Source organism: Salvelinus namaycush, unplaced genomic scaffold (assembly GCF_016432855.1).
Source record: "Salvelinus namaycush isolate Seneca unplaced genomic scaffold, SaNama_1.0 Scaffold11, whole genome shotgun sequence".
NCBI lineage: Eukaryota > Metazoa > Chordata > Actinopteri > Salmoniformes > Salmonidae > Salvelinus > Salvelinus namaycush.
Genome location: NW_024057786.1, coordinates 993,289 through 1,016,176, shown reverse-complemented (window position 1 = coordinate 1,016,176; position 22,888 = coordinate 993,289). Strand labels below are relative to the sequence as shown.

General features: G+C 43.8%; 1 protein-coding gene across 1 annotated transcript in view; it reads left to right on the top strand.

Moving 5' to 3' along the window:
• Positions 1-17,530: 17,530 nt before the first annotated feature.
• The window catches only part of LOC120035702 (tripartite motif-containing protein 16-like), an 8,778-nt gene continuing 3,420 nt past the window's right edge, over positions 17,531-22,888 (top strand). Inside the window, exons 1-2 of the mRNA XM_038982264.1 lie at positions 17,531-18,269; positions 18,693-18,788. Of these exons, the coding sequence (XP_038838192.1) occupies positions 17,673-18,269; positions 18,693-18,788 (693 nt within the window). The 5' untranslated portion in view covers positions 17,531-17,672. The remainder of the gene's footprint in view (positions 18,270-18,692; positions 18,789-22,888) is intronic.

The window sequence follows — 22,888 nt, the reverse complement described above, 5'->3', positions numbered from 1 at the left end:
TCAGGGAACCAGTGTGTTTCAGGGGGGATGGCTCTAGTCTAAATGTAGAGGTGGATAATGATGTCAGGGAACCAGTGTGTTTCAGGGGGGATGGCTCTAGTCTAAATGTAGAGGTGGATAATGATGTCAGGGAACCAGTGTGTTTCAGGGGGGGATGGCTCTAGTCTAAATGTAGAGGTGGATAATGATGTCAGGGAACCAGTGTGTTTCAGGGGGGGATGGCTCTAGTCTAAATGTAGAGGTGGATAATGATGTCAGGGAACCAGTGTGTTTCAGGGGGGATGGCTCTAGTCTAAATGTAGAGGTGGATAATGATGTCAGGGAACCAGTGTGTTTCAGGGGGGATGGCTCTAGTCTAAATGTAGAGGTGGATAATGATGTCAGGGAACCAGTGTGTTTCAGGGGGGATGGCTCTAGTCTAAATGTAGAGGTGGATAATGATGTCAGGGAACCAGTGTGTTTCAGGGGGGATGGCTCTAGTCTAAATGTAGAGGTGGATAATGATGTCAGGGAACCAGTGTGTTTCAGGGGGGATGGCTCTAGTCTAAATGTAGAGGTGGATAATGATGTCAGGGAACCAGTGTGTTTCAGGGGGGATGGCTCTAGTCTAAATGTAGAGGTGGATAATGATGTCAGGGAACCAGTGTGTTTCAGGGGGATGGCTCTAGTCTAAATGTAGAGATGGATAATGATGTCAGGGAACCAGTGTGTTTCAGGGGGGATGGCTCTAGTCTAAATGTAGAGGTGGATAATGATGTCAGGGAACCAGTGTGTTTCAGGGGGGATGGCTCTAGTCTAAATGTAGAGGTGGATAATGATGTCAGGGAACCAGTGTGTTTCAGGGGGGATGGCTCTAGTCTAAATGTAGAGGTGGATAATGATGTCAGGGAACCAGTGTGTTTCAGGGGGATGGCTCTAGTCTAAATGTAGAGGTGGATAATGATGTCAGGGAACCAGTGTGTTTCAGGGGGGATGGCTCTAGTCTAAATGTAGAGGTGGATAATGATGTCAGGGAACCAGTGTGTTTCAGGGGGGATGGCTCTAGTCTAAATGTAGAGGTGGATAATGATGTCAGGGAACCATTGTGTTTCAGGGGGGATGGCTCTAGTCTAAATGTAGAGGTGGATAATGATGTCAGGGAACCAGTGTGTTTCAGGTGGGATGGCTCTAGTCTAAATGTAGAGGTGGATAATGATGTCAGGGAACCAGTGTGTTTCAGGGGGGATGGCTCTAGTCTAAATGTAGAGGTGGATAATGATGTCAGGGAACCAGTGTGTTTCAGGGGGGATGGCTCTAGTCTAAATGTAGAGGTGGATAATGATGTCAGGGAACCAGTGTGTTTCAGGGGAATGGCTCTAGTCTAAATGTAGAGGTGGATAATGATGTCAGGGAACCAGTGTGTTTCAGGGGGGGATGGCTCTAGTCTAAATGTAGAGGTGGATAATGATGTCAGGGAACCAGTGTTTCAGGGGGGATGGCTCTAGTCTAAATGTAGAGGTGGATAATGATGTCAGGGAACCAGTGTGTTTCAGTGGGGGTGGCTCTAGTCTAAATGTAGAGGTGGATAATGATGTCAGGGAACCAGTGTGTTTCAGGGGGGATGGCTCTAGTCTAAATGTAGAGGTGGATAATGATGTCAGGGAACCAGTGTGTTTCAGGGGGGATGGCTCTAGTCTAAATGTAGAAGTGGATAATGATGTCAGGGAACCAGTGTGTTTCAGGGGGGATGGCTCTAGTCTAAATGTAGAGGTGGATAATGATGTCAGGGAACCAGTGTGTTTCAGGGGGGATGGCTCTAGTCTAAATGTAGAGGTGGATAATGATGTCAGGGAACCAGTGTGTTTCAGGGGGGATGGCTCTAGTCTAAATGTAGAGGTGGATAATGATGTCGGGGAACCAGTGTGTTTCAGGGGGGATGGCTCTAGTCTAAATGTAGAGGTGGATAATGATGTCAGGGAACCAGTGTGTTTCAGGGGGGATGGCTCTAGTCTAAATGTAGAGGTGGATAATGATGTCAGGGAACCAGTGTGTTTCAGGGGGGATGGCTCTAGTCTAAATGTAGAGGTGGATAATGATGTCAGGGAACCAGTGTGTTTCAGGGGGGATGGCTCTAGTCTAAATGTAGAGGTGGATAATGATGTCAGGGAACCAGTGTGTTTCAGGGGGGATGGCTCTAGTCTAAATGTAGAGGTGGATAATGATGTCAGGGAACCAGTGTGTTTCAGGGGGGATGGCTCTAGTCTAAATGTAGAGGTGGATAATGATGTCAGGGAACCAGTGTGTTTCAGGGGGGATGGCTCTAGTCTAAATGTAGAGGTGGATAATGATGTCAGGGAACCAGTGTGTTTCAGGGGGATGGCTCTAGTCTAAATGTAGAGGTGGATAATGATGTCAGGGAACCAGTGTGTTTCAGGGGGGATGGCTCTAGTCTAAATGTAGAGGTGGATAATGATGTCAGGGAACCAGTGTGTTTCAGGGGGGATGGCTCTAGTCTAAATGTAGAGGTGGATAATGATGTCAGGGAACCAGTGTGTTTCAGGGGGGATGGCTCTAGTCTAAATGTAGAGGTGGATAATGATGTCAGGGAACCAGTGTGTTTCAGGGGGGATGGCTCTAGTCTAAATGTAGAGGTGGATAATGATGTCAGGGAACCAGTGTGTTTCAGGGGGGATGGCTCTAGTCTAAATGTAGAGGTGGATAATGATGTCAGGGAACCAGTGTGTTTCAGGGGGGATGGCTCTAGTCTAAATGAGGCGGTGGATAATGATGTCAGGGAACCAGTGTGTTTCAGGGGGGATGGCTCTAGTCTAAATATAGAGGTGGATAATGATGTCAGGGAACCAGTGTGTTTCAGGGGGGATGGCTCTAGTCTAAATGTAGAGGTGGATAATGATGTCAGGGAACCAGTGTGTTTCAGGGGGGGATGGTTCAGTGCATAAGTGGGAGGAGATCATGTTAGTGTACATGCAGAAGAAGGGCTATGGTTGGCAGGAGAGGTCAGATGAAGTTTTGGGCAAGCTGACGGAGCGGGCACGGGACATGGTAAGAGTAAGCCTACGCAGTAACCAAGGTGACTTAAGTCAGGGCCCTAGACCGGTTTTTGACATTCTGAAGCATCACTTTAGCGACACAATCAACTCTGACATGCCCCTAGCTGATGTTTATTCTACGTTGCCAGTGGAAGGTGAGACTCCATTTGACTACTGGATCAGACTGAACAGGGCCATAGAGGTGGCAGAGGATTGTTTGAAGAGGCAGAACAAGGAGCTAGACAATCCATCACGTTTTCTGACTGTCATCTTCATCAAGCACTGTCCGAACCCAGAGCCGTCATTGATATTCATGTGCAAACCATTGCATGAGTGGACGGCTGCGGAGGTCCATGGCAGGCTGGAGGAGTACCAGAGGAAGTGCAAGGCTCCACGTCCCTTGCGGCTGGCCCCACTGGTCACCACACTGACGCAGGAAGTAAGTAGGCCAGTGTCGGCTGTTGCAAACTGCCCGGACCCCTTGCAGCAGCCCACAAATGGCTCATCCGAGGCACTGGGTCGTATGATTGCTTGAACAGGTCTTTGGAAAAGGATAGTACAGTTTATTCAGAGAACGTTCTCAAGTCCATTATACAAAGACATCCATTTTATAGCTGCGCCCATACTGACACACAAACAGTAGATATTCTACACACATACTTCCACACAACAGTAGGTATCCTACGCACATACTTCCACACAAACAGTAGGTATCCTACACACATACTGACACACAACAGTAGGTATCCTACACACATACTTCCACACAAACAGTAGGTATCCTACACACATACTTCCACACAAACAGTAGGTATCCTACACACATACTGACACACAACAGTAGGTATCCTACACACATACTTCCACACAAACAGTAGGTATCCTACACACATACTTCCACACAAACAGTAGGTATCCTACACACATACTTCCACACAAACAGTAGGTATCCTACACACATACTTCCACACAAACAGTAGGTATCCTACACACATACTTCCACACAAACAGTAGGTATCCTACACACATACTTCCACACAAACAGTAGGTATCCTACACACATACTTCCACACAAACAGTAGGTATCCTACACACATACTTCCACACAAACAGTAGGTATCCTACACACATACTTCCACACAAACAGTAGATATCCTACACACATACTGCCACACAAACAGTAGGTATCCTACACACATACTTCCACACAAACAGTAGGTATCCTACACACATACTTCCACACAAACAGTAGGTATCCTACACACATACTGACACACAAACAGTAGGTATCCTAACACATACTACGTCTTCCTCAGACAGAATCTACTTCTGAATAAAACTACACACCTCATCAGATTATCATTTTATGATTCTAATCAATTTCATACAATTATATGGTTTCAGAGTGGAATTTATTTAACCATTATCTTTCAACATATAACTTATTTTATCAGTCTTGGATCAGAGGCCACAGCAACCTGTAGGGGGGTTGAACGATGATAACCGTTTCCAGAGGAGGCCCAGAAAAGGAAGAACCCGTCTTTGCAATGCAAAGTGTGTGGAGATGCAAATCACAGCACAATAGATCATTGTCATTCACACCACCTCTGCTTCCTCTGTTGTGCCGCTGGGCACACACACATCAAGAATGTCCTCGCGCTTCATCAGTAACTCCCATCGCTCCGTCAAACACACCACCTCTGCTTCCTCTGTTGTGCCGCTGGGCACACACACATCAAGAATGTCCTCGCGCTTCATCAGTAACTCCCGTCGCTCCGTCAAACAGCAACACGACACAGCGGCAGGAAAACTGGCTGGCCCGCACGGGTTTGGGGGGGAAGTGCTGGGCCTTGTGAGGTGCCCCAATCAGATAGTGGTGTAGATTTAGAGTCAATATATTCTAGTGTTTGTGATGAAATGAAGTCGAACAAAAAAGTCATTATGCAAAATACACAGAGAGTGTCCTACAAAGATGAACTTTTCTATACTAGTGTGTTACTGGGGGATGCTGTAGAGGTGAGCGCTATGATTGACAGCGGTTCTATGGCACATTGAGCTCAATGCTGGTGCCACGCCTTGAGAAAGCAGGTGTCCTCAACAGTGGCTCCCTCAGTCCGACTGAAGTGGTGTTGGTTAGCTGGGGGGGGGTTGAAGACCAAGCCTGTAGGTGTTGGTTAGCTGTGGGGGTTGAAGACCAAGCCTGTAGGTGTTGGTTAGCTGGGGGGGGGGGTTGAAGACCAAGCCTGTAGGTGTTGGTTAGCTGGGGGGGGGGGTTGAAGACCAAGCCTGTAGGTGTTGGTTAGCTGGGGGGGGGGGTTGAAGACCAAGCCTGTAGGTGTTGGTTGGCTGGGGGGGTTGAAGACCAAGCCTGTAGGTGTTGGTTAGCTGGGGGGGTTGAAGACCAAGCCTGTAGGTGTTGGTTAGCTGTGGGGGGGTTGAAGACCAAGCCTGTAGGTGTTGGTTAGCTGCGGGGGGTTGAAGACCAAGCCTGTAGGTGTTGGTTAGCTGGGGGGGTTGAAGACCAAGCCTGTAGGTGTTGGTTAGCTGTGGGGGGTTGAAGACCAAGCCTGTAGGTGTTGGTTAGCTGTGGGGGGTTGAAGACCAACCCTGTAGGTGTTAGTTAGCTGTGGGGGGTTGAAGACCAAGCCTGTAGGTGTTGGTTAGCTGGGGGGGGTTGAAGACCAAGCCTGTAGGTGTTGGTTAGCTGTGGGGGGTTGAAGACCAACCCTGTAGGTGTTAGTTAGCTGTGGGGGGTTGAAGACCAAGCCTGTAGGTGTTGGTTAGCTGGGGGGGGTTGAAGACCAAGCCTGTAGGTGTTGGTTAGCTGTGGGGGGGGTTGAAGACCAAGCCTGTAGGTGTTGGTTAGCTGGGGGGGGTTGAAGACCAAGCCTGTAGGTATTGGTTAGCTGGGGGGGGTTGAAGACCAAGCCTGTAGGTGTTGGTTAGCTGTGGGGGGTTGAAGACCAACCCTGTAGGTGTTGGTTAGCTGGGGGGGTTGAAGACCAAGCCTGTAGGTGTTGGTTGGCTGTGGGGGGTTGAAGACCAAGCCTGTAGGTGTTGGTTAGCTGTGGGGGGGTTGAAGACCAAGCCTGTAGGTGTTGGTTAGCTGTGGGGGGTTGAAGACCAAGCCTGTAGGTGTTGGTTAGCTGGGGGGGTTGAAGACCAAGCCTGTAGGTGTTGGTTAGCTGGGGGGGGGTTGAAGACCAAGCCTGTAGGTGTTGGTTAGCTGTGGGGGGGTTGAAGACCAGGTCTGTAGGTGTTGGTTGGCTGTGGGGGGTTGAAGACCAAGCCTGTAGGTGTTGGTTAGCTGGGGGGGTTGAAGACCAAGCCTGTAGGTGTTGGTTAGCTGGGGGGGGGGGTTGAAGACCAAGCCTGTAGGTGTTGGTTAGCTGTGGGGGGTTGAAGACCAAGCCTGTAGGTGTTGGTTAGCTGGGGGGGTTGAAGACCAAGCCTGTAGGTGTTGGTTGGCTGTGGGGGGTTGAAGACCAAGCCTGTAGGTGTGTGTGAATTGAATCGGTCTGTGTATGGCAGCAGCCTCTCTGTCCCTGTTCTAGTAGTGGATGGCCAACGTGATGAGCTCATCCTAGGCAGCAGCCTCTCTGTCCCTGTTCTAGTAGTGGATGGTCAACGTGATGAGGTCATCCTAGGCAGCAGCCTCTCTGTCCCTGTTCTAGTAGTGGATGTCCAACGTGATGAGGTCATCCTAGGCAGCAGTGTCCCTGTTCTAGTAGTGGATGTCCAATGTGATGAGCTCATCCTAGGCAGCAGTGTCCCTGTTCTAGTAGTGGATGTCCAATGTGATGAGCTCATCCTAGGCAGCAGCCTCTCTGTCCCTGTTCTAGTAGTGGATGGTCAACGTGATGAGGTCATCCTAGGCAGCAACGTGATAAAACACCTCATCAGGGAGCTGAAGACGACCGGGGACTTCTGGGAGAAGATGTCATCACCTGAACACAATGGAGATGACAAACGGTTCCGTCTGCTGGCTAATGTAGAGAGATGGAAAGGAACCGAAGTGCCAGAAAGAGTGGGCACAGTAAGGCTGAAGCGGGCGGTCACATTGGAGCCTATGCTGGAGCATTTAGTCTGGGGCCGGCTGTGTACGCCTCACAATGTATCCGCGGGCAGTGCTGTCGTTATTGAGCCTACGAGGGCGCGCTCAAGACCGAAAAACATTTTAATCAATGCCGGCAAACAATTGCAGGGGGTCTGTGAGAATGTATTTTATTATTATGGGGGAAAAACAGATTAAATCCTTTTCAATGATAAGATATTTTTCCACGTAATGATCATTATATGAAACAAAAACAGCCTGTAGTCTTGGATGCTGGACAGTTTGAAGCATTGAATGACTCAGTCTGTATAAGTGACAGCCAATGTTAATAATAATACCTTCAAGTCATGTCCAAGGTATGTCTCCATGGCTTTGATGCAGACTGAAATATGGTCGTTTACTGACATCTAGTGGTGGTGATACGCTACTGCAGGTCATTTGGGTCAATATTCTGCAGGATTCAGTGCTGTTTAATTTTTTCGACAAAATGGTAGTAACTTGAAATGTTGGTTGTTATTACAAATGGTATTATATTATAGGATATATTATCATATGAGTCATGTACTCTACAGAGCCAGGAATCTCTTCAAGTGATACAGTTTTGTCAGGGTGTGGAGGAAGAGGTGAAAGACAGTTCTGGCAGAACCAATGAGGATGGAGCAAATGAGAGAAGGTGCACAGAAAGACAAAGTGAGGATGCTGAAAAACAAGCTGATCAGTGACTTTGCTAGCAAGGAAGCTGGGCTCTTGGTGAGTAAGGCTGAGCAAGGGCCAGTGATAACTGTTAAATGGCAGGGCTATGGATATTGGATCACTACACACATGAGGCCCACAGGCAGAGAACAAGATATATCTCAAAGTAATGGCTGGATTGTCATAAAATATGTTGTTCACAATCAAGACCCCAAGTGGAAGAAACCTGTTGACTTGGTGACCTCTTGACCTTTCCTCTAGCGCCACCATCAGGCCTTTTCATTTCCATGTTTTCCATTTCCACTTTTCCAGCTGCTTATTGTCTCGTTGGTATGCATACTTAGTTAACCTTTTGTCAATATGGGGGCGCTGTTTTCACTTTGTAAAAAATCATTCCCAAATTAAACTGCCTCGTACTCAATTCTTGCTCTTACAATATGCATATTATTATTACTATTGGATAGAAAACACTCTCTAGTTTCTAAAAACGTTTGAATTATATCTGTGAGTAAAACAGAACTCAAGTTGCAGCTAACTTCCTTTCAGGAAGTGAGAAATCTGAAATCGAGGGCTCTGTTCCAGGGTCAGTTTATTAATTTGCATGTAATCTATGGGTCTACATGCACTGCATACGCCTTCCCCTAGATGTCATTAGGCAGTGAGAATTGGAATGGGGTGTGATACTAACCTTATTAAAACATATAGGACTAGGCTACATGAGGTGTGCAACTATGATTGGCCATTAATTTTTAAGTTTATGTTTAATTTTCCTTTGAGAGCCCTCGTTCAGTCACTGAGATCTCTTCTAGCCATAATGGGCAACTGGGCATTTTTATACGTGACCCTAATAAGCATGATGGGATGTTAATTTGTTAATTAAATCAGGAACCACACCTATGTGGAAACACCTACTTTCAATATACTTTGTATCCCTCATTTACTCGTGTTTCCTTTAATTTAGTCAGTTACCTGTCTGTATTTGTCATCTGTTACCTTTTTCTTGATCAAATCATGTGTTTTATTGAAAATGTTCCGTTCCCATTGTTATAAACAGGGACAATCGTGACTTTGACTCCACACAACATAAAATCCACAGATGTTTGAAATATGTCTCTCAACATTGATCACTTTTCTACAGTGTTTCAAAGATATATATTGTGTTTCAGATGTTTTATATACCTCTGTTTCTGGTGATAAATTGTTATTTTTATAAACTTTTTATACTGTATTAAAAAAGAGAATTTTGATCTTGAACTTGATTGTGTATTTATTCTTCACCTTAAACTGATGAATAGTTAATCTGGTCCCTTAAACTGATGAATAGTTAATCTGGTCCCTTAAACTGATGAATAGTTAATCTGGTCCCTTAAACTGATGAATAGTTAATCTGGTCCCTTAAACTGATGAATAGTTAATCTGGTACCTTAAACTGATGAATAGTTAGCCTGGTACCTTAAACTGATGAATAGTTAGCCTGGTCCTTAAACTGATGAATAGTTAGCCTGGTACCTTAAACTGATGAATAGTTAGCCTGGTCCTTAAACTGATGAATAGTTAATCTGGTCCCTTAAACCGATGAACAGTTAATCTGCTCCCTTAAACTGATGAAAAGTTAATCTGGTCCTTTAAACTGATGAATAGTTAATCTGGTCCATTAAACTGATGAATAGTTAATCTGGTACTTTAAACTGATGAAAAGTTAATCTGGTCCCTTAAACTGATGAAAAGTTAATCTGGTCCCTTAAACCGATGAATAGTTAATCTGGTACCTTAAACTGATGAATAGTTAGCCTGGTACCTAAAACTGATGAATAGTTAGCCTGGTCCTTAAACTGATGAATAGTTAGCCTGGTACCTTAAACTGATGAATAGTTAATCTGGTCCCTTAAACCGATGAATAGTTAATCTGGTCCCTTAAACTGATGAAAAGTTAATCTGGTCCTTTAAACTGATGAATAGTTAATCTGGTACCTTAAACTGATGAATAGTTAATCTGGTACCTTAAACTGATGAATAGTTAATCTGGTCCCTTAAACTGATGAATAGTTAATCTGGTACTTTAAACTGATGAATAGTTAGCCTGGTTCCTTAAACTGATGAATAGTTAGCCTGATACCTTAAACTGATGAATAGTTAGCCTGGTACCTTAAACTGATGAATAGTTAGCCTGGTCCCTTAAACTGATGAAGAGTTAGCCTGTGTTGCAACTCCTATGGTATTTTGCAATACAGCACAAACAGATCTGGGACCAGGCTAATGAACAGTCTGTATTCAAATCTAAGTAAATGTTGTGATGGCTTCCGGTCTACGCAGTTCGTTGACTGTAACATTAGCTAAACGTTTCAGCACCTCTTCCCATTTCTCCTGGTCCTCCTCTCTCTCCTGGAGCTTGGCCTGGTGGGCAGAGTAGACTATGCCCAGGATGAGGCTCTCAAAGCGGGGTGCAGCCAGAGGGATAGCCCCTCTTTGGTCCTCCAGGTCCTTCACCATCTGCTCCATGGAAGAGAGGGTCTTGGGGATGTTGTGGTTGATGCGAGCCAGGAAGGCCCGTCCCTGCCTCATAGATGCCATCTCCAGGTCCTTCACCATCTGCTCCATGGAAGAGAGGGTCTTGGGGATGTTGTGGTTGATGCGAGCCAGGAAGGCCCGTCCCTGCCTCATAGATGCCATCTCCAGGTCCTTCACCATCTGCTCCATGGAAGAGAGGGTCTTGGGGATGTTGTGGTTGATGCGAGCCAGGAAGGCCCGTCCCTGCCTCATAGATGCCATCTCCAGGTCCAGCAAGATGATGTTGTTGTCTTTGTCGATCTCTACTCCACCCAACAAGAACTATATGGAGAGGAAAGAAACTAACGATCAGTGGAATGTGGGTAGATAATAACATATGTATAAGAAAGAAGTTTAGGAGTGAGCTGATATGGGTGAGCGTAGGAAAAACAAAGAGTTTGACAACATGCCCATTAAAGTGTAGCCTGGTCCCAGACCTGTTTGTGTTTTCTTGCTGACTTTGATGGTCGTTGTCAGTAGGACATCCCAAACTGATCTGGGACCAGGCTAATAGAAGTGTAACCTCAAACATCAGGTTGGCATCACTGAGGGATTGGCCCTGGGTAGGAAGATCGCCATGTACGGCACCAGACACGTCTGAGAGAGAAACATGTTGTTCCTTTTAAATGATTCATTATGAGAAAAAATATATTGTTCCACTCAGAACCTGTTGTGGTATTCTATCACATTTTATAACATACTAATTATGTAACTGGACTTCCACTCAGAACCTGTTGTGGTATTCTATCACATTATATAACATACTAATTATGTAACTGGACTTCCACTCAGAACCTGTTGTGGTATTCTATCACATTATATAACATACTAATTATGTAACTGGACTTCCACTCAGAACCTGTTGTGGTATTCTATCACATTATATAACATACTAATTATGTAACTGGACTTCCACTCAGAACCTGTTGTGGTATTCTATCACATTTTATAACATACTAATTATGTAACTGGACTTCCACTCAGAACCTGTTGTGGTATTCTATCACATTATATAACATACTAATTATGTAACTGGACTTCCACTCAGAACCTGTTGTGGTATTCTATCACATTATATAACATACTAATTATGTAACTGGACTTCCACTCAGAACCTGTTGTGGTATTCTATCACATTATATAACATACTAATTATGTAACTGGACTTCCACTCAGAACCTGTTGTGGTATTCTATCACATTATATAACATACTAATTATGTAACTGGACTTCCACTCAGAACCTGTTGTGGTATTCTATCACATTATATAACATACTAATTATGTAACTGGACTTCCACTCAGAACCTGTTGTGGTATTCTATCACATTATATAACATACTAATTATGTAACTGGACTTCCACTCAGAACCTGTTGTGGTATTCTATCACATTATATAACATACTAATTATGTAACTGGACTTCCACTCAGAACCTGTTGTGGTATTCTATCACATTATATAACATACTAATTATGTAACTGGACTTCCACTCAGAACCTGTTGTGGTATTCTATCACATTATATAACATACTAATTATATGACTGGACTTCCACTCAGAACCTGTTGTGGTATTCTATCACATTATATAACATACTAATTATGTAACTGGACTTCCACTCAGAACCTGTTGTGGTATTCTATCACATTATATAACATACTAATTATGTAACTGGATATCTACTCAAGGCATTCAAGACACAGAATATTTAAAATATCTAAAGACAATAACACAAACTATAAATGAGTCTTATAACTCACCATCTAAGAGATTCTGAACCCATAGAGTTCCCAGAGTGACCCAGACCAGGAGTCTGATAACTCACCATCTAGTAGATTCTGAACCCATAGAGTTCCCAGAGTGACCCAGACGAGGAGTCTGATAACTCACCATCTAGTAGATTCTGAACCCATAGAGTTCCCAGAGTGACCCAGACCAGGAGTCTGATAACTCACCATCTAGTAGATTCTGAACCCATAGAGTTCCCAGAGTGACCCAGACGAGGAGTCTGATAACTCACCATCTAGTAGATTCTGAACCTATAGAGTTCCCAGAGTGACCCAGACGAGGAGTCTGATAACTCACCATCTAGTAGATTCTGAACCCATAGAGTTCCCAGAGTGACCCAGACCAGGAGTCTGATAACTCACCATCTAGTAGATTCTGAACCCATAGAGTTCACAGAGTGACCCAGACGAGGAGTCTGATAACTCACCATCTAGTAGATTCTGAACCCATAGAGTTCCCAGAGTGACCCAGACCAGGAGTCTGATAACTCACCATCTAGTAGATTCTGAACCCATAGAGTTCCCAGAGTGACCCAGACGAGGAGTCTGATAACTCACCATCTAGTAGATTCTGAACCCATAGAGTTCCCAGAGTGACCCAGACCAGGAGTCTGATAACTCACCATCTAGTAGATTCTGAACCCATAGAGTTCCCAGAGTGACCCAGACCAGGAGTCTGATAACTCACCATCTAGTAGATTCTGAACCCATAGAGTTCCCAGAGTGACCCAGACCAGGAGTCTGATAACTCACCATCTAGTAGATTCTGAACCCATAGAGTTCCCAGAGTGACCCAGACGAGGAGTCTGATAACTCACCATCTAGTAGATTCTGAACCCATAGAGTTCCCAGAGTTCCCAGAGCAGGATTCAGAGTTGAGATTTCACCACCATTTCTCTTTTCTGAACGTATAACTCTGATTGCACGATGGTTTCACTGCCTCCTGTTGTTCCTTAGCTTCTACTTCAAGTTCTGTTTTTATACACTAAAAACCCCAGTGTGATAGTCAGTGAGTTAAAGGCTAGAATACCATACATTCTTCAACCTAGGAAACAGGGCATCAGGGCCAGTTGGCTCATAGATTTACAGTTACAGTTACAGTTTACACTACCGTTCTTCATTCCTGGTCCTACTGGGTGTACAGGCTCATTATTCCAGCCAGTACACACCCAACTGTTCAACTACCGTAATCACTAAGCCATTAACTGAATGTGTGTTAGTATTTGAACCAAGTCAATAACACAATAGAAACGTCTATATACAGTGTGCGCAAATGAAGTAAGATTAGGGAGGTGAGGCAATAAATAGGCCGTAGTGGCGAAATAATTACAATTTAGCAAATAAACACTGGAGTGGTAGATGTGCAGAAGAGGAATGTGCAAGTAGAGATACTGGGGTGCAAAGGAGAAGGAAGAAAAATACATATAAATAAAATTAATAACAAAATGGGGATGAGGTAGTTGGATGGGCTATTTACAGATGGGCTATGTACAGGTGCAATGATTTGTAAGCTGCTCTGATAGCTGATGCTTCAAGTTAGTGAGGGAGATATGAGTCTCCAGCTTCAGCGATTTAGTGACAGCACCACAGATTCACTGGCAGCATCAGCTGAGCTGGGTCGTCACTAGTTACCACAGCCACAAAGTGATCGCCTAATTATACACATTCTTGCTGTTGCTAGCTCATTTGTCCTATTTAGCTCGCTAGATTGCTGTTGCTAGCTCATTTGTCCTATTTAGCTAGCTAGATTGCTGTTGCTAGGTCATTTGTCCTATTTAGCTAGCTAGATTGCTGTTGCTAGCTCATTTTGTCCTATTTAGCTCGCTAGATTGCTGTTGCTAGGTCATTTGTCCTATTTAGCTAGCTAGATTGCTGTTGCTAGGTCATTTGTTATATTTAGCTAGCTAGATTGCTGTTGCTAGGTTTGTTATTTTACTTGAAAACAAGATACTTTTTTTCCTGGATCTTTTGTAGAATTTTGACCCATTTTGAGTCACACAAAATCTTGTTCTCTACTCCGAAAATTAACCCACAGATAAACGGGGGAAATGTAGTTTCTAGTAATCTCTTCTTCTTCTTCTGTGGACTTTCTGTGTGTCAGTTGGCAACCAACTTTAAGGTGCATTACCACCACCAACTGAACTGGAGTGTGGACCTCAGTTCAGCTTTCAATCACCCACGTGGGTATATGTTCCTAATAACCAATGAGGAGATGGAAGAGGCGGGACTTGCAGAGCATCAAAAAAATATAACCAAGTTCTATTTTAGCGCCTGGCTACGCAGACGCGCGCGAGCAGTTTTGATGAAATAATAAAAAAATATCAATAATCAATCAATCAAATGTATTTATAAAGCCCTTCTTACATCAGCTGATGTCACAAAGTGCTGTACAGAAACCCAGCCTAAAACCCCAAACAGCAAGCAATGCTGAAAAACTCCCTAGAAAGGCCAAAACCTAGGAAGAAACCTAGAGAGGAACCAGGCTATGAGGGGTGGCCAGTCCTCTTCTGGATGTGCCGGGTGGAGATTATAACAGAACATGGCCAAGATTTTCAAATGTTCATAGATGACCAGCATGGTCAAATAATACAAATCACAGTGGTTGTAGAGGGTGCAACAGGTCAGCACCTCAGGAGTAAATGTCAGTTGGCTTTTCATAGCCGATCTTAAAAAGTATCTCTACCGCTCCTGCTGTCTCTAGAGAGTTGAAAAAAAGCAGGTCTGGGACAGGTAGTACGTCTGGTGAACAGGTCAGGGTTCCATAGCCGCAGGCAAACCAGTTGAAGCAAGGATTGGAGCAACAGCAAGGAGTCATCATGCCAGGTAGTCCTGAAGCATGGATCCGATGATACCCCCGGACAGGGCCAAACAGGAAGGATATAGGAAGGATATAACCCCACCCACTTTGCCAAAGCACAGCCCCCACACCACTAGAGGGATACCTTCAACCACCAACTTACCACCCAGAGACAAGGCAGAGTATAGCCCACAAAGATCTCCCCCACAGCACAACCCAAGGAGGGGCATCAACACGGACAGGAAGTCCACGTTAGTGACTCAACCCACTCAAGTGACACACCCCTCCCAGGGACGGCATGGAAGAGCACTAGTAAGCCAGTGACTCCGCCCCTGTAATAGGTTTAGCGGCAGAGAATCCCAGTGGAGAGAGGGGAACCGGCCAGGCAGAGACAGCAAGGGCGGTTCGTTGCTCCAGTTCCTTTCCGTTCACGAAGCTCAGAGACATATCATCACATACAGTATAGAACACCATCTAGAAGACATATCATTACATACAGTATAGAACACCATCTAGAAGACATATCATTACATACAGTATAGAACACCATCTAGAAGACAGAGACATATCATTACATACAGTATAGAACACCATCTAGAAGACATATCATTACATACAGTATAGAACACCATCTAGAAGACATATCATTACATACAGTATAGAACACCATCTAGAAGACATATCATTACATACAGTATAGAACACCATCTAGAAGACAGAGACATATCATTACATACAGTATAGAACACCATCTAGAAGACAGAGACATATCATTACATACAGTATAGAACACCATCTAGAAGACAGAGACATATCATTACATACAGTATAGAACACCATCTAGAGGACAGAGACATATCATTACATACAGTATAGAACACTAACTAGAAGACAGAGACATATCATTACAAACAGTATAGAACACCATCTAGAAGACAGAGACATATCATTACATACAGTATAGAACACCATCTAGAAGACATATCATTACAAACAGTATAGAACACCATCTAGAAGACAGAGACATATCATTACATACAGTATAGAACACCATCTAGAGTACAGAGACATATCATTACATACAGTATAGAACACCATCTAGAAGACATATCATTACATACAGTATAGAACACCAACTAGAAGACGGAGACATATCATTACATACAGTATAGAACACCATCTAGAGGACAGAGACATATCATTACAAACAGTATAGAACACCATCTAGAAGACATATCATTACATACAGTATAGAACACCATCTAGAAGACAGAGACATATCATTACATACAGTATAGAACACCATCTAGAAGACAGAGACATATCATTACATACAGTATAGAACACCATCTAGAAGACAGAGACATATCATTACAAACAGTATAGAACACCATCTAGAAGACAGAGACATATCATTACATACAGTATAGAACACCATCTAGAAGACAGAGACATATCATTACATACAGTATAGACCACCATCTAGAAGTCATATCATTACATACAGTATAGAACACCATCTAGAAGACATATCATTACATACAGTATAGAACACCATCTAGAAGACATATCATTACATACAGTATAGAACACCATCTAGAAGACATATCATTACATACAGTATAGAACACCATCTAGAAGACATATCATTACATACAGTATAGAACACCATCTAGAAGACAGAGACATATCATTACATACAGTATAGAACACCATCTAGAAGACATATCATTACATACAGTATAGAACACCATCTAGAAGACAGAGACATATCATTACATACAGTATAGAAAACCATCTAGAAGACAGAGACATATCATTACATACAGTATAGAACACCATCTAGAAAACATATCATTACATACAGTAGAGAACACCACCTAGAAGACATATCATTACATACAGTATAGAACACCATCTAGAAGACATATCATTACATACAGTATAGAACACCATCTAGAAGACATATCATTACATACAGTATAGAACACCATCTAGAAGACATATCATTACATACAGTATAGAACACCATCTAGAAGACATATCATTACATACAGTATATCGTAGATGACATGTATAAATCCTTACTTTATATTTGCTGTACCACTTTCCATGACAGTAGCCTTATTACTGGTTAGGGTTACTGCTGCTGGTACAGTGTAAGAATGAGGCATCACAGTACCTGTTACACCACTGTACTAACAGGAACAATTACACACCAATAAACACACTGTAATGTAAAGTGTTACATCATTCTCAATGATCAGTCTATACATCCAGTATTCATTTCACCTACAGTACATTGTATCCATTTCAAGTCCCCCTCCCCCCATTGTAGCTAATTATCTAGAACACATTGTACAGTTTTACAACCACGTATGAGTTATTATGGACGCTTATAGTTAGTATCACAGCATATCAGTTTAAGACATTACAACATTCATTAAAAGCATTATAGATATGTACTTCATAGAAACTGTTACCCTTTATATATTCTAACCACTCTATTTCATTTATTCCATATTAAGGGTCCTAACCTGGGAACTAAAATATTTGTCTCCTTCTCAACTTTGCCTGCAGTTGTCTCTCTCTCTCCCTCCCTTCCTCTAACCCCTCCCTCTCTCACTCCCTCCTTCCCTCCCTCTAACCCCAGCCCTCTGGCAGAACCAGGAAGTCCCTCCCCTTCACAAACTCTCTTCTGTGGAAACGAAACTGATCTGAGTCTCTTTGTCGTCTGTCTGTGTAAGAGTGAACAACCGTCAAAATGGCTCAGCAGGGAGTTCTGCTGGACCAGGACCAGTTCTGTTGTTCTGTCTGTCTGGATCTACTGAAAGAGCCGGTGGTTATTCCCTGTGGACACAGTTACTGTAGGAGCTGTATTGAGGGCTGCTGGGATCAGGATGTTCTGAAAGGGGTCTATAGCTGTCCTCAGTGCAGAGAGACCTTCACTCCAAGGCCTAATCTGAGGAAAAATAACATGTTGGCTGATATGGTGGAGAAACTGAGGAAGACAGGACTCCAGGCTGCTCCCCCTCCTGCTCTGTGCTATGCTGGACCTGGAGATGTGGCGTGTGATTTCTGCACTGGGACCAGAAAGCAGAAAGCCCTCATGTCCTGTCTGGCATGTCTGGCCTCTTACTGTGAGACTCACCTCCAACCTCACTATGAATTTCCTGCTTTGAAGAAGCACAAGCTGGTCAAAGCCACCGCACAACTACAGGAGAAGATCTGCTCTCATCATGACAAACTGCTGGAGGTTTACTGTCGTACCGATCAGCAGTGTATCTGTTATCTGTGTACAATGGATGAACATAAAGGCCATGATACAGTGTCAGCTGCAGCAGAGAGGACTGAGAAACAGGTAAGACCAGAACAACTTGTTGGTGACTGTCTGATAAACAAAGAATTAAAGATACAGTAGGAACTAAATCTGTTTGAATATGAGATCATTAAAATGAAATGGATCCACAAATATGAACACAAACCTTGAGTATATAGATATGTTAACCCAGATTCTCCAAATGTATCACCATTTTCTAAAGTCAAACACTATTATCATTCTGAATGGCCTTTTATGAGTTCAAAGTTCAGTCTCAACCCCTTGATACATGTAGGCCCACCATAAAAACTATAATCATTCACATAGCAACATAATATCATATTGTAAAGGGACTTCCTCGGGATTGTAGGCCTTCCTCTCTATGGGTCCTATGTCACATTACTATACTATTGATCTACGGGACTAATAAAGCTTGATAGCTCATTGAAGAGTGATTCTCCACAGAGGCAGCTGGGGATGAGTCAGCAGAAGGTCCAGCAGAGATTCCAGGAGAGAGAGAAGGAGCTGAAGGAGCTCCAACAGGCTGTGGAGTCTTTCAAGGTGAGTATTGTTGACCAGAGGAGACACACCATTTTACCTGTCTCCTCCAATCAGAGAGAGAGGGGACGTTCTCCAATCCCACTATGTCTGGACTCCCATCAGACTGTTTCACTTCTCTCCTCCAATCAGAGAGAGGGAGAGGGGTCCTTATCCAATCCCACTGACCCCACTGTTGAGAACAGGCTGTCTGGACCCCTTTCAGAGAATAGACTGTTTAATGTAACTGACGGGATATGAACCCAGGTCTACCGTGGGAGAAACCAACATCTTGACCGTTACACCAAGAGGACATTCCCTATTGGACCGACACTGATTTAGAAGTAGCAGGCGGGGCTACCTCATCACATAACCATGAGTAACCATGACTGACTCATGTCCCCTATACATTAACATGGAGCTCTCTCTCTATTCAATTCAAAGATCTTTATTGGCATGGGAAACATATCTTTACTATGCCAAAGAAGTGAAGTAGATAATAAACAATTATGAATGAACAGAAAACTTTACACAACATTTCATTTCAAAAGAATTAAGACATTTCAAATGTTATAATTCAAGTGCAAACAGAGTGAGTCGTGCGCCAGACTGAGTTCTGGAGGTGAAATGGAAATGAATGAGGGAGAGTTAAGTGAGGTAGAAGGTGTGGTGAAGAGTTCAGAACCAGAGAAGTATTTGGTCATATGAGATTTGACTTCAGAAGAGTTACAAGGTGTGTTGAGTGGTTGTGACCCGTCCTCCCAGGTCGTTGGCATGGTGCAGGAGCAGATAGGGTCAAAGTAGTGGAATGGGGTAGTGGGTTTTTAATGAGTGTAGGGTTAGTTGTCATGGTGCAGGAGCAGATAGGGTCAAAGTAGTGGAATGGGGTAGTGGGTTTTTAATGAGTGTAGGGTTAGTTGGCATGGTGCAGGAGCAGATAGGGTCAAAGTAGTGGAATGGGGTAGTGGGTTTTTAATGAGTGTAGGGTTAGTTGGCATGGTGCAGGAGCAGATAGGGTCAAAGTAGTGGAATGGGGTAGTGGGTTTTTAATGAGTGTAGGGTTAGTTGGCATGGTGCAGGAGCAGATAGGGTCAAAGTAGTGGAATGGGGTAGTGGGTTTTTAATGAGTGTAGGGTTAGTTGGCATGGTGCAGGAGCAGATAGGGTCAAAGTAGTGGAATGGGGCAGTGGGTTTTTAATGAGTGTAGGGTTAGTTGGCATGGTGCAGGAGCAGATAGGGTCAAAGTAGTGGAATGGGGTAGTGGGTTTTTAATGAGTGTAGGGTTAGTTGGCATGGTGCAGGAGCAGATAGGGTCAAAGTAGTGGAATGGGGTAGTGGGTTTTTAATGGGTGTAGAGTTAGTTGGCATGGTGCAGGAGCAGATAGGGTCAAAGTAGTGGAATGGGGCAGTGGGTTTTTAATGAGTGTAGGGTTAGTTGGCATGGTGCAGGAGCAGATAGGGTCAAAGTAGTGGAATGGGGTAGTGGGTTTTTAATGAGTGTAGGGTTAGTTGGAATCGTGCAGGAGCAGATAGGGTCAAAGTAGTGGACTGGGGTAGTGGGTTTTTAATGAGTGTAGGGTTAGTTGGCATGGTGCAGGAGCAGATAGGGTCAAAGTAGTGGAATGGGGTAGTGGGTTTTTAATGGGTGTAGAGTTAGTTGGCATGGTGCAGGAGCAGATAGGGTCAAAGTAGTGGAATGGGGTAGTGGGTTTTTAATGAGTGTAGGGTTAGTTGGCATGGTGCAGGAGCAGATAGGGTCAAAGTAGTGGAATGGGGTAGTGGGTTTTTAATGAGTGTAGGGTTAGTTGGAAGGGTGTTACTTAGTATGATTATAATATCCCCTTTTCCCATTTTGTATCACAAAGTAAAATAGATTTATATTATAGTCCAGTTGGGGGCGGTAATGCAACATATTGGATGCCAACCACCGTTAAACTCCAAAGAAGAAGAAACGTTATATTATGTCTATGTACAGTGTTGTAACGATGTCTCTCTCTCTCTCATTCCATCACTTTCGTGGTAGTTGGTTGTGTGGGTCTCTGGTTATGAATGGGGTGCTGACAGACAATCGTTGATGGATATTTATAGAGCTCTGATCAGGACGACAATTGATTACAGGTGTATAGTTTATGGAACAGCATCAAAGACTTGTCTTCAGAAGCTGGACAGAATCCAGTATATAGCTTTAAGGATATGTATTGGTGCATTTAAATCAACATCTGTATGTGTACTCTGAGTTAGGTAGGAGGATTTAGAAATGTTGTAAACCGTGATTGAACACACTCCAGCACAGTAGGTGGCGCCATGCACCTTTAACGTTGGTTTGTTGACCGCCATTATATCATAGAAGAAGAAGTTGGTCTGTGAGGGTTTTGTGGTTCCTGAGGAGGGCTACTATTCTTTTTTTATTTTGGTTTTCAAGTGTTTTCTGAATTTATTAAAGCCAAAGCTAAAGCTACCCTAAACAACTCAATATATCAGTCAATATATTTTCTCTGTGATTTGTTGTTTTCCCGTCAACCGTTCCATCGCATCTTAACCGTGTTACCGGGCGGGCACTAGGACCCGGGGGAGGCTGCTGCTGCAGAGGCTGCTGCACCGCTAGTGACGTCAGTCCTACTTGTAGCTCATTGTGGTCAACGTCAGCTGTGGCTCGAGACTGCTAGCTAACGGTTAACGGAGAGGAAAAGACTCTGACAGGACACATTCATGTAGAGAGGCTATGATGGCAATTTGTGGTAAGTTACAATAGAGAGAGAGACTTTTCACTACTATAGACTTTGGTCATAATCAAAGCTTTGTTAACCAATACGTTTTTATGTGAGGTTGCCGGTAAGTTACAGTGTAACAGACGTTGTTAGCTAGCTAACGGTAACGTTAACGGTGTCTTTTAAATTCCACATAAGTTATGTGGCGATGAAATCTAGATAACGTTGTATTTAATGTAGTTTTACTATCTGTGCCAGGCTATAAATGACACAAATGATATCTAGTTAACGTTGTATTTAATGTAGGTTTACTATCTGTGCCAGGCTATAAATGACACAAATGATATCTAGTTAACGTTGTATTTAATGTAGTTTTACTATCTGTGCCAGGCTATAAATGACACAAATGATATCTAGATAACATTGTATTTAATGTAGTTTTACTATCTGTGCCAGGCTATAAATGACACAAATGATATCTAGATAACATTGTATTTAATGTAGTTTTACTATCTGTACCAGGCTATAAATGACACAAATGATATCTAGTTAACTTTGTATTTAAGTTTCCATGTGAGTCATTTAGCAGACACTCTTATCCAGAGCCACTAGGGTTAAGTGACTAAATCTGCCTAAAAAAGGCGATTTACAGATTTTTCACTTAGTTTGCTACTTAACACCAAGCGGTCCAGGAGGGGAGACAAGTTGTTATTTTCCAGTTTGGTCCTAAGAACAGGTTTTAGTGGTCAAATAAAAAGGGAGACATTTTTTGGTGCCATTTAGGGGAAACTGAATTCTAAGGATCATTCCAGTCAGAAGAGGCTCTGTGAAGGTTCGTTTCAATTCATTTGCTATGGCCTCGCTGGTGTTCCAGCTCAGACAACGTTCTTTGGCCGTTTGGACTCGTTCTATTGTCCAGCCTACTAGGACTCAGGGGGCAGAGGCTGGGTCTAGCTCTGCTACGGGGCAGGCTACTGGAGGGGGTACCAGGAGGGAGGAGAGTAGAGCAGGACCAAGAGGTGTTCTGTACCTGTCTGTCCAGGAGGGAGGAGAGTAGAGCAGGACCAAGAGGTGTTCTGTACCTGTCTATCTAGGAGGGAGGAGAGTAGAGCAGGACCAAGAGGTGTTCTGTACCTGTCTGTCCAGGAGGGAGGAGAGTAGAGCAGGACCAAGAGGTGTTCTGTACCTGTCTGTCCAGGAGGGAGGAGAGTAGAGCAGGACCAAGAGGTGTTCTGTACCTGTCTGTCCAGGAGGGAGGAGAGTAGAGCAGGACCAAGAGGTGTTCTGTACCTGCCTGTCCAGGAGGGAGGAGAGTAGAGCAGGACCAAGAGGTGTTCTGTACCTGTCTGTCCAGGAGGGAGGAGAGTAGAGCAGGACCAAGAGGTGTTCTGTACCTGTCTGTCCAGGAGGGAGGAG